Source organism: Sturnira hondurensis, unplaced genomic scaffold, assembly GCF_014824575.4.
Source record: "Sturnira hondurensis isolate 20B ecotype Veracruz unplaced genomic scaffold, ASM1482457v3 Scaffold0005329, whole genome shotgun sequence".
Classification (NCBI taxonomy): Eukaryota; Metazoa; Chordata; class Mammalia; order Chiroptera; family Phyllostomidae; genus Sturnira; species Sturnira hondurensis.
Window position 1 is genome coordinate 5,046,087 of NW_028077960.1, and position 12,631 is coordinate 5,058,717.

At 50.4% G+C, this 12,631-nt stretch overlaps 1 protein-coding gene and 1 non-coding gene across 3 annotated transcripts in view; both read right to left on the reverse strand.

Moving 5' to 3' along the window:
* The window catches only part of THSD4 (thrombospondin type 1 domain containing 4), a 593,206-nt gene that overhangs the window by 21,458 nt on the left and 559,117 nt on the right, over positions 1–12,631 (reverse strand). For both annotated transcript variants that reach the window (XM_037047150.1, XM_037047152.1), the window contains 4 exons: positions 10,194–10,290; positions 7,276–7,554; positions 2,247–2,376; positions 354–558 (listed from right to left, as the gene is read on the reverse strand). In XM_037047150.1, coding sequence (XP_036903045.1) covers positions 354–558; positions 2,247–2,376; positions 7,276–7,554; positions 10,194–10,290 — 711 coding nt within the window. The remainder of the gene's footprint in view (positions 1–353; positions 559–2,246; positions 2,377–7,275; positions 7,555–10,193; positions 10,291–12,631) is intronic.
* On the reverse strand, positions 5,793–5,920 carry LOC118987870 (small Cajal body-specific RNA 15). The gene has a single exon (XR_005066671.1).

A 12,631-nucleotide genomic window follows, 5' to 3' on the forward strand; every position in this document is an offset into this window, starting at 1 on the left:
CTGTCATCTACAAAACGGGAGAGAACACTGGGGGGTGTTGGCTCCAGCAGCATTGGCCAACCTTTCACTCCACAATGACAGGGGAGAGCAGAGACCCTCTGCACGTAGCTTCCAGGGGCCCCCTGTTAGAGTCGGCCATGGTGATGCCTGTAGCTTTAACTTTAGCAAGCTACTGGCATGTGCTATGGGTTATGCAGAGCCCCACAGGACAGGTTCCCTCCTAGAGAAATCAGGACGCTCCCAAGTCAGGTCATGGTGGGGGGAGGCCAGCATGTGGCGGTGGGTCTTGGAGAGGAGCGTCCGAGCAGGGCCCTACCCTCGCCCCCCCCCCCCCCCCCCGCCGCCCTGCCTACCGGAGTCCAGTCCGTGCGGGTCTGCCACTCGCTGCAGATCTTGAGCTGGCAGGTACTGGTGGTCTCGGGCTTCTCCAGGTGCTGGCAGCGGTAGGGCTGCACGGTCAGGCTGCGGTTGGCGTACACCTGGCGGCACAGCACCTGGCGATGCTGCATGCCCAGGCCGCAGGTTTTGCTGCACTCTGACCACTCCCCGATGTCCCAGCTGGCTCAGGAAGGAGAGAGCAACAGGGACAGGTCACTTCAGTCAACAGGAAGAGGGGACGAGCTCAGCTGACTTACACACAACCATCAGAATCCTCGCAGGTGACCCTTCCCCGTGGTCATTGCTTACCAGTCTGCCTAAGGACCACCGGGCTCTGTAAAGAAATGAACTTTGCTCGACATGCTGTTTGCCAGTGAGTCCACACAATTTAAGAAAACTGAGAAGGCACAAATAATTTTTATCTAGTAAAAAAAAAAACCCAAACTCTAAAGCTTAGTTTCATGACCCTGTAGAAAACCTGAACCCACTTTGGAACTAATTTAGAAATCTTAGTCCAGTGTTCTTTATTATTATTACTTTAGATTTTCTATAATCTCAGATTTATTGATCTCTTGGTTCTGGACATTATGGAACATTTTTTCTGCTTTGAGTGGTAAAGTTAGAGCCAACAAGTTGAGAGACCCTGGCCTGGAGGGGATTCCGGTTTCCTAGCAGCCTGACTGGGACGCATCCGCCGCAGCGGGTGGGTGGGTGGGCGGGGCGCTCGGTGGGGCCTGCGTCTGCGGACCTGGGTCTTCCACTCACTGTGACCAGCGTTCTTTGGTTCTCACTGTTCACACAACGGTTTCATGTTGCCTCCTCTGTCACCTGGCTCTGCTGTTTCATCAATTGAGATCCCAGCAAATGCTCGTCACGTGTTTGGGTGAGAATTATGTTTTTATTACTTTGAGAATTGAGTTTTGACCCTGTTTACGGCCCTTTCGCCCGTTCTGTTCAAAGTGTCCTATTGATCATTCAATCAGCAGCCCAAGGCCTCTCCTGAGACGCTCTTCCCGCCTCTCCAGGCAGCCATGGCGTGACTTTTCGTTGGTTTGCACACGGCTCTCCTGCTGCGCTGACCACACTGGATGGTACTGGGTCGGCTAAAGAGTGCGTATGTTTTTTTTCCGTGAAATACATGCATTTTTCATTTTTACCAGTAGGTTTATTGATTGATATACTTTGAGTATAAACTTGGTATAACATTGATTGTTCTCGATTAATGTCTGGATTTGATCACTATCAACTTCAACTGGTCTACCTGACCGAGGAGCATCGTCCAGTGAGAAATCTCTGACATGAAACTTCGCAAACCACGTTTTACACGTTTGATCAGTCACACACCTCCTCCACACACTGCCCAGGTCTTTTTTTGTATGTGTGTTTCAGTTGCATTTTTACCTTCCTTGAAATAATAAAGTATAAATATGCTGAAAATATGTAATATGTGTTATTTTTTTCCATTGTCATATTAAAATGGCTACACAAAATTCACCAATTTTGATAAGTTTTTTTTTTAGTGCACAGCTGTCACAATACAATCTAGCAAAATTGTTAGAGCCATCTTACGAAAACAACCAAATGGACTTTTTGGACAACCCGATAATTCTCTGTTTCCCAAACCCTAACGGCTCCAATTTCCCAAAGGGTGGGCTCCCAGGGAGTGGGCTGTCCTGCCAAAGGCCCCAGGCTCCGCGTCGATCCCGAAAAGGCAGGTGCTCTTTGCTACACAGACTGGGTTTCATGCATAGGTCAACACTCAGGTTTCTTAATCAGATAAAATGAGATCTTATCTGCCACTAAGGTCCTCCGCACAAGCAAGCAGAAGTGACCTGACACCAGGGGACGGAAATGGAGAGGCGTCTTACAAGGCTGGGCAGGGGAAGAGGTTGCAGGGCTCCTCCTCGGGGGTCGGCTTCATGCTGGAGTCGCAGTAGCTCTCAGGAACCTCTTCGTGAGTGTTTCTGTGCACACAGCGAAAAACAGGGTGCTGCGATCCTGGAAGGACAAGGAGAACGTCTGAAGGACAGTCCCACACCCCCGAGGGGCGGCCTGGGATGGACACGCACAGGCATCCAGACGCTGATGAAGACAGGCCACAGAAACAGAACACTGCACACACACAGCTCCCGCACAAGGGCTCTGCTCTGCACTGAGGCGCAAGGAAGGTAGAATAGTTCTTGCCCTCTAAAGCACTAATAGCGTATTTGTGGGCATGGTTTAAACGTGCTCAAAGGCAGATAAAGACAACTTTCAGAACAGTTGGACAGATCACTATGCAGGGGAGAGACTACAAAACAAGAACAAACAGTAACTTCTCGAAGGTCTTTGCGGCGACAGGGGAGAGAAAGGGTCCTGGAGGGCTCGAGCTGCAGCCTGCAGAGAGGGTGGGCTGGGAACCCGAGTTTTGAAGGGAGGGGCCGTCCAAGGCGCTGAACAGGAACAAAAGCGCCCACCGAGCTGGCCTGGGAGGGCCAGGTATGTTCATGAGGCAGTGGGTTGGAGCCGAGAAGTGAGAAGACTCCAGAAGGGCTGGAAGAGCAGCTGGCTTCCACTTTGCAAAGCATTTTACACGTTTCCCTAATAAGGCACTGATCCAGTGGTATTTCAGTTATCTGAGCACACGTCTGCTTCCTGCAAGACAGTGAGCTCCTCAGGCACTGGACTAGTTCATCTGTGCATCCCTGGTACCTAGCAGAGTAGTGGGTGCTCAATAACAGTCTGTTGGATAAATATTTATTAGAGGGTGAATATTTATTTTTATTACCTCACTAAAAAATATTAACTGCCCCGGGTTTTTGTATTTTTTTAACAAAATACACAGCTAGCCTTGGCCAAGTGGCTCAATTGGTTGGAGTGTTGTCCCGTGCACCAAAAGGTTGCAGGCTTGATTCCCCATCAGGGCACATGCCAAGGTTGTGGGTTTGATCCCTGGTTGGGGTGTGTGTGGGAGGCAACTGATCAATGTTTCTCTCTCACATCGATGTCTCTCTCTCTCTCTCCCCTTCTTCCTCTCTCTCTAAAATCAATAAACATAGTTTTGGGTGAGGATAAAAAATACACAGCTTAGTTTCATTGGATTAAAATAGATAAATCTATTTTGGAAAAAGAAATTTGTTAAGTGGAATTTCTAGCTCTCAAAACACAGCTGAGCCACAAGTCTGCCTTCTCTTTGCTACCTCCTAGTGGCAGCACTGAGGTGTTACTAGTGGACATTTACAAGGTGAGAAATGCAACCCGCTGAACCTGCAATCCGACTATGGGAAGAGCAACACTTCCTCTCAAAGAACTGCCAACCCTCAGTTCTGGGCCCCTATACACGTCCTGCTCCGCAGAACAAAATGCTGTCATTTATTCTACGGCTCTGGCTTAGCTCTGTTGCTAACGGGCCAGGCATATATAGTTTCTGAATTTCCAACTTTCTACACTTTTAATTGTAACTAGAGGAATAACTTTTAATATGTCGCAGAATCTCATCAGCCATGAGCGGTGAGTGCTTCAGTGCGTCCTTAAGGCGGATCTGGTGTGATGCTGAGCCAGAGGGTAGTTTCTGTAAGAAACTGGACAGATTGTAAGACGGCTTTGGTCTGAAACACACATTTGCTTAAAGTGTTCTGGCTGGTCACAGAAAGACAAATACCTTATGATCTTACTCATATGTGGGATCTAATGAACAAACTGAACTAACACGCAAAACAGAGACAGACTCGTAGATGGAGAGCAGGCAGACAGCTCTGGAGGGGGTGGGGAGGTTGGGGGTCGGGGGGACTGAGCAAGAGGAAAAAGAACCGTGGACAGGGACAACAGTGCGGTGATTGGGAGGGCAGGGGATACAAGGGGATAAATGGTGACGGAAAAAATACAATAAAAAATAAAATTAAAAAAATAAAGTACTCTGGTAGTAAAAATTTACAATGTAGCCGTAACTTGAGATCATTATTTAAAATAACGTTCCAATTAAGCATAGTTATTAGCTGAGTAATAAGTAGTACTGATTGTAAAATTAATAGGAAGCAAAACTTTGGTGGAATTAAGTTTTGTCCAGAGACATATCTGCTTCCATTTAAGAAGAGCTCTTTAATTAAATTCAACCAACATTAAGCACATTGTTCTGAGTTAAAAGGTGAATAAGATTCAGTTTGTGGCTTGCAGGGGGCCCGTTTGGGGCCCAGCTATTAAGGGATTAAGTAAAAATCTTGGTTTTTAAAGCCTGTCCCTTTCTCTTCAGACCACATGGGTTTCACTTTTCTACTTACGAGTTTGTGGGTTGGAAAGCAACAGTAACTACCCCAACCACTTGGCATTCAAGTGAGAGGAAAATTTAGTATATTTAGCCAGAAAAGCACAGGTTAACATAGGAATGCTCCGTGTCTTGCAAAGATGGGCCCTGCTTGAGGCCCTTGCTCGAGGCCTCAGCTAGCCCCGCCCCCAGCCCCTTGGATGCCCTGCAGTGCACCGGTCTGGCGCCAGCTCCAGCGTTTGGCCACGGAGGGGAGGTCGGAGGCTCTCTTTCTTTCTCTGTTGGTGAGAAAATACCAGCTCTATAATTTCTGACTCCAGTGACCACAATGGTTTCTTTCTCTGGGTCAGTTTCGATTACTGCAGAAAGAGAGACACCTGGCCATTTCTTCATTGTTCAAGCATGCCGTTTAATATTTCTGTAATTGCCAGCAAGTGGGAATAGGGTAGTGAGGGCAGGTGCTGGCTGGGCTCCAGGCAGTAGGAAGAGTCTGGGCTTGGTCTGGGGGGTTACATGTTGGGTGTACGGGTCCAGACAGCAGCTCGCTATGTTGGAGCACGGAGCTGGACCACAGGGAGAGGTCAGTAAGGCATCCCGGAGCGATGGACGAAATGTGAAGAAAATTAATAATTTCAGTCTTGGAACGCCAGGAATCAACCAACCAAGCTGAATTTAACCAGACAGACAGAGGTCTTAGCAATGGCTGTACAGAGTATATAGCCCGTGACAGGCCCTTCTGTGGTGACAATGTCACAATGCTGGAAGAATTGACAGAAAGGGAAGTTTCAGTGTGACAGGCAGAGAAATGTGTGGTCTGGTTAGTTCCACCAGGAAAGACCAGAGAGGAGTTTGCAAGAGGGTCAGGGTGGGCACCATGACAAGGTCACAGGACAACGGACTTGGGTCGGGCAGAAAAGAGCCGTACAGCACAGGCAGACTCAGAATTTCTTGTCCCGGCACAGCTGTCACACCTGCTAATGACCGCGAGATGGGCGAAATGTTTGGAGCATCCACACTGCCTCCCCTGCCCTGCACTCAGACTGAGGCTTTCGGTGCTTGGGAGCAAAGAGGTGCGTCCATGGGCCACTTCCATCTGTCACACGGGAGAAAGACAGGGGGCGGGGCGTAGGGGCGAATGGAGGGTCAGGGGAATAATACACCTTTCTCTCTCTCTCTCTTTTGCTGTAGTAAGCAGGTCTTGAATTTATTTTGTAAACAAGACATGTCCTATCTACCTTTTTATTTAGGAGGCTGAAAGCCACGTCGGCTGGACTTCCAGGACTCTACTTTCTTAGTCTCCAGCACATTTCTGGTTCTATTTCTAAGGTGCTTCTTCAGTGCCCCTTTGGCCTGAGAACCAGTGCCATTTGTCAGGATGAGGAGGAGGATGGACATCTCATTTTAGGCATCAAGTGGCAGCTGTGAAGCGTGTGTGTGTGTGTGTGTGTGTGTGTCCACAATGCAAAGGAGAGACACTCTTAGAACATTAATGAAAATAAAATGAAAATCTTGAGAAAATGTTTCTTCAGTTTTGAATACGTAAATCCACATTCTTTATGCTACTGATAGAACATGGGTAAAGGCACTAACAGACTTGTACACCCCAGATGGAATGAAGATGTAAACACTGCCCTTGTACCTCCGCTCATAGCTGATACGTATCACCTTTGAAGTGTAGTGATGATACAGCTATTCACTCAAGAAGCACTTGAAGAGCCCCTACTGTGTGCGTAGCAAGAGGCCGGGTGCCGGGGTTGCAAGTGTGCATCATTAAGGCAGCAGGCCAGGCAGAGCCGAAGTTCAAAAGGAACTGTGTCCCAAACTGCTGAGGTCCCTGGGAAGAAGCGCCCACCTCTGCCTCGCAGGACCAGGAAGGGCTTCACGGAGGAGGTGGTGCCTGAGCTAGATGGTGGGGTGGGGGCAGGAGGGCGCCTCTGGGTGCCAGAGGACAATGCAGCACGGACTGGACCGTAAAGACCAGAGCCGCGAGGTGAAGGGTGCGCTGACAAACAGCGCCTGCTCCGTCCTCACCCCACCTGGTCCACACCCCAGGCCTGGCGGGCTGCAGACAGGGCTGTGCCTCGCCTCCCAGGGAGGCCCGGGCCGGGCCCTCTTTACAGACGCGGGACGGAAGAGTCTTCTACACGTGCCACCCTGACATAAAACCACGCGACAACCATTTTCTGCTTTTGTAGCTCCCCCAGTTTTCACCTGGTCCTCAGTGTCTGTAGTCCCTTTAACAGGCGCAGCAGCACAGCCTCAGCGGCAGCCCAGCAGCCCCTTCTGACCGGGCTCCGCTGCCCGCCAGCAGGTCCGCACTGCTCGGGCCACGTGCAGAGGCGTCGCCGCACCGGTTTTGGCCTTGGCGAGCTCTGCCCTGGAGCTGCCCGCCTCCCTCTGCAGCCCGAAGCCCCCATCTTCTCGACGCAGAGAACGGTAACCACGAGCACAGCAGCTTCCACGCCTTTTAAGTCCTTCTAGTGGATCGGCAAGGCCAAGGGTGGTTTGGGGGACCCCCCACACACACACAACCTCCCACTAATGAGCCCTCTCGGGGCCAGGTTCACGGAGGGGAGGGTTTGCCGAGCCCCCGGGGCCGCCTGCACACCCCTTCACGGGGGTCTGCGGAGACCCTGCCGGCCCACGCGAGAGCTCACCTTTCCCACAGGTCGTGGAGCACTCCGTGGTGCCGAGCTGCTTCCAGTTGTGATCTCGGCTTCGTCGTGGGGGCTGCGGCGCTGCTGGCACCGCGCCGTCTGGCCGGTGGGCAGACAGTCTGTCCGGATGCCGCCCTGGGAAGGTCTGCGCTGATTCCGAGGTGAATATTTCAGGGGCCCCACCGTGCAAGTCTTCCTTCCCGTCCGTCCTCGCCGTCCCTTCTCCCCGCTGCTCCGGGCTCCGCCCCTCCGCCAGCCGCTGGCCCTGGAAGGGCTCCCCTGGGGGAGGCGGTGTGTGCGCACACAGGTAAGTGCACTTTGCACGGTGAGTCACGAAGAGGAAATCGCTTTAACATTAAAGATCAGGTAGCAGGAGAGCCTTTCTAATTCAGAGCACATATATTTAAAATATGTAGACACTAATTCCCCAATGTATAAAAAACGATTAAAAACAAATATGAACATCCCAGTAGGAAAAGTAGGCAAGGGCCGGGGAGAGGCAATTCACACGGAAAGGAACGCAGGCAAGAGAATCTCATGAAGGTGCTCAGCTGCACTCATAACTGAAGAAGGGCAACAGCGAATCTACCTGCCCAACAACGGAGACTGGACACTTTGGAAACTTCTAACTCACTAAACTCCTTGCTGAAGGTGCCAGAGAAACACATTCTCATACACTGTGAGCGAGTCGGTACATAAGACACAAATTTTGGAGGGAAATTTGGCAATATCTATCCAAGCACATAGTAGTTTCCTACAAAATAAGGGCAAACTTTTGGAGTCACTGTTGAATCCAGTTAAAACGTAGGGCTTTCTCTGCCCCTCCACCGGTACTTTCTTATTTAGTTGGCTATTTACAATCATTTGTGGTTTAAAATATTATATGCAAATCAAACCCATAGAGCCAAGACCAGGCCTGCTGATACGAGGCCGTCCGATAGGCTACCAGCCAAAGACATTCAACAATCTGTTGAGCACTTTGTGTGTGCTGGGTGCTGGGTGCTGGGACTGACAGCTAATGACCCCCTCTCTTCCCTTCTGCCCCTCTTAAACAAAACGAAACTAAACACGATCTTTGAGTTTAGTTTAGTTTTGTTTTTTCTGTTTTGTGGACTCAGGATGTGTCCAGAGAAGTTTCTGACTCGCCGTAGCAGGCACGGCAAGAGGGTGGCAGAGCTGGACCCAGGCTCCGTCCTCCTGACTCGGTGGACATGGAGGATGAAGCCTGGTCCAGAGCGCCCCTCCTCTCCAGCTTTCTCCAGCTGACCCCTCTGGGCCTGCCCTGTCCCAGGCAGCTGATGCCCCACGCTGCCCGTTCGGTGAAGCCCATTAGGCTTGTTATCAATCATCCTCCTCCTATATCATTTCAAATAGTCTGTCCAGTGGCTCCCGTAAATCAGCATCCACCTCAGCATCTCAATAGTTTGCCATCTGGACTTGGTTCTCGGACTGGGTTATTGCTCCTGGAAAGCTGTTGGGCTGGGTTTGCTGACTTGGAGTTTGAACAACACATGGACCCCACCTGTCGGACACACACCAGGCTGTTGTCTTCAGGTGGTTTTTCCCTGACCTGTGACAACCAGATACTGTGGTTATCTGATCATCAGCCCAGAGAAGGATGGATAGGCCAGGTCTGGCACCTGTCCCCTCACTTTCTAGGATAGGCATCGGGCCAGGTAGCCTCTGGGCAGTATAACAAGCACAGGGTTAGTCACGCAGGCCGGCCCGAGGTCACTGTGGGATCGGGGCAAGAGCCTAATTCCTCTAAGCTTCCCCTTCTTTACTTCAAAAATGAGGCTGATAATAGTACCTCTGTCTGAGGGCCATGGTGAAAATTCCATGAGCTAGCCTACGGGCAGGGTTTGGCGGTGTCCAACACACAGCTAGGGCTCAGCACGTTCGAGCCATCGTCACCATTAATATTTCTGCAGACCTTCTTGTTGAAGAGATAGAAAAGATGGTCTCCATTTGGGTGGGTTCCACCATCACTCAGTAGAGAAATATCTGGAAAGCCTGAGTGCTGAGCCATTCCCAGAGGCAGCCCAATGAAAGCTGCCTGCTCTGTCCATCAGCAGAGCCCCCTGGGAAGAGGTGTATCACTGGGTGTGAACTCAGTATTCCTTTCTGATAGGTCAAAGTCGTGTTCCCAGAAGCAAAAGAGGAAAGGTGCTGGCAGGCAGGCTGGTGGCCCTCAGAAGAAGTCTGTGTCCTAGTCCCTGGAACCAGAAATATGTCACCTTATGTGGCAAAGAGGACTTTGCAGATGTGATTTTGCAGAAGTTGAGGATTTTGAGATGGAGGGACTGGACTGTCTGGGTGGCCCAAATTAGGGTCCTTATGAGAAAGAGGCGGGAGGACGAGAGTCAAAGGAAAAAGTCAGAGTCCGTGGTGACGGAAGCAGAGGTCAGAGTCCGTGAGAGATGTGAGGGCGCCACCCCGCTGGCCCTGGAGATGGAGGAAGGGGCCCTGCAGCAAGGAGTGCAAGGGGCCTCTGGAAAAGGCAAGGAAATGATTCTTCCCTGCAGCCTCTGACGGGGCCGTGGCCCAGCCAGCCCACTGTGGACGTCTGACCTTCAGAACTGTGAAACAGTGAGTGTGCCTTGTGTGGAGCCACTCAGCTCGGGGAGATTTGTTATGGCAGCTGCAGGAAACTAATACAGGGCATTTCCATATGAGGAACTGGAAAGAAAGACCCAGGACATTCAATGCACTTTGAACCAAGGGAATGAAACATTATCAGTGAAGGCTCAGGCCAGTGGCGGAGCTCCCTCTGATATCTGGGCCCCGACTCTGAAGTTTGGGCCCCTGGTTTTTCTCCGCATTGGTTTAGAGACAGAGGGTGTCTGCACAAGAAGAAGACAGAGGGGGCTTTAAAAGGAAATGAACCAAGGGCTTGGCAGCGAAACGAGAGACTTTACCTGGTCTCCTGTGAGGTGGCACCTGGGGGCTGATGGCATTGGTCCCCATGATAACATACTCGTAGTGGACTCCTGGGTTCGGCTGCTGGTGTATCATCTGACAACACAAAAGTCAATGTCACCGCATTGGCGTGCATGCACGTCCCTTTCCCCCTGGTGTGGGGTTCAGTGGTGTAAGTGGCATTATCTACAAAACCACGGGTGAGTAATATTAGTGGGCCTGCGACAGATTAAATGAAAGCTATTTCCAGATGGCTTTTCGTCATTTGGTTTTGAAGAAAGAACAACTTAAAAGGAAACCAGGCTGAAAGTCAACGTTTCACACATTCCGATCAGGAAGATGGGAGCAGGGGGAGCGGAACATTTCTGTTGGCTCCAGACCATCCTGTACCGTGGCTTAGATTTTGCGCGGCGCTCCCCAAATGTCCCAGTAGATATGTTTACACTTCAGAGAACCCATTGGAACACTAGGTGGTGAGATAGAGTCATGCAGAGGAGGGCACGCCTCTGGCAGAGTCAGCTGGGAGCCTGTAGGTTCTTTCGAAGTTTTTCTACCTGGCTGGCAAGGCTGGCTCAGGATAGCTCTGCTCCAACCCTCTAACTCCCTGACTCTGGGTCCCACCCCTTCTCATCCATGGAAAGCTACAGAACCACAATGACATGGGGTCAGGAAACCAGGTAATCCGGGAAGAGGCTCTCCCTGGGTCCCACTCTTTCAGGAACCCATGACAAAAGTGGGAAGTTGCACAGGGCTGTGAAGTCAGCAATGAAACTTGTCTGGGGCAGAGGACCTAACCAGTCAACATGGCCCCGCAGAACAGACCCCTCCAGACTGGTTCTGGAGCACAGAGGCCTGCGGCTCCCCCGGTGGGCAGTGTGGGGATGGGCCCAGTGCAGCGGCTGATGACAACAGACAGAGTGGCTGTGAGCCATGCAAGGAGACCCCGCCGCATTCTGATGCTCCTGTGTCCACTGCTTCACAAAGGGGCTCTCCTGTTGACCAGCTGTGTGACAGAACAAGTCTCTTAATCACAGCTTTTTATTTCCTCATCTGGAGAAGAAGGAAGTTAGAATCACAGCAGATCTCTTAAGTCCTTTTAGCTACAAACATCTCCGAGTGACTCCTGCATGGGCGGGTCCCGTTTGGTTTTCCAGTGTGTTTGTTCAGTCCCTTCACGCCATCATCCCTGCATGAGCAATGGGGCCCGCGTTCCATAAGTCACCTGACGGCAGCAAGGCAGACATGAGAACCGCTGAGCTTCTTACACTCAGCAACCATGGTGCTGAGCACAGAACCCCGAAACAGACGGTGGTGGGACCTGAGTTCCCGCTGTCTACCCCTCATCCCCTCTCTTCCCCTTTCACATAATTCAACATCGGTCTGAGGTTGGAAACCCTCTCTCCCTCTTCCGTGCCTCTTCTGTGTGAGCATTCTGCCAGGACAAACTCTGTCCCATTTGTAAAATTATTGTTGGCCACCACATCCTAGCCCACCCACAGTGGGTCTTTAACAGTTTGGGTTTTTTATCGCTGGTGCCGTTCGAAACCTACCCAGAGTCCAACAACCCACTGAACAGTGTTAAAATAATATTCCAAATGAACTATAATAAGGCTTTCTTTATAGTTTCTAGTCCATGAGCCACTAGGCCCAAGAGGAACAAACATGTAGCTGGATAGCCGAAAAAGTAACATTTATAAACAACTCTGACACAGCACACATCGTGTGCTGGCTTTGGAGGTGGTAAGAGAATGCATATCTATGAGTCAGCTCATTCTTTTTATATCATAAAAACCCAATTTCAAGCTTTTATTTCATGTCACCTCTTATTTCCTGATGTTTTTAAGAAGACTGGATTCTAGTGGTTTCTTTTAAAAATAAGGGCAGTTTTTTAACTCCATGTAACTTACTAATTTACTTTTGCATCAAATAAGTGGAAGTCCTGTCTTCTGTGAGGCAGAGGCGGCCCAGTGACCCTCTGCGCCGTCCCTGGGAGCTCTACTGGGCTATCTGGGGCTCTCTGTGGTCCCCCTGACTTCATTTGCTTAAAGAGAATTTGAAGAGGGCTGGGAACTGTGGGCGTCTTGTCTTGCTTTAGGCATTTGCTTTCTTTTGCCATGAAAAGAAAACCTGCCAAATTAGCATTAGGAGGAAAGTGCCTGGAGGAGCTCCAGTGCCTATGAAATAAAGGATACGTTTTGACTCTGATTTGGTTCAACAAGTAAAATTGGTTTTACTGGGTCAATAAACTCTGAGGGTTCTAAGCATCTGGTAGAGTTTAAGGTTTCTGTGAGCCTGGCGCAGTCAGGCTGAGTGGTGAAGATGAGGCTGAGCTTTAAGGGCACGTGAAACGACTCCGCTCAGACCGTCTTACTGAGCATGCGTGACGGTTTGCTGCGTATTTGTTTTAAGTGTGGCTCTTCAGAGTAACAAGACACAA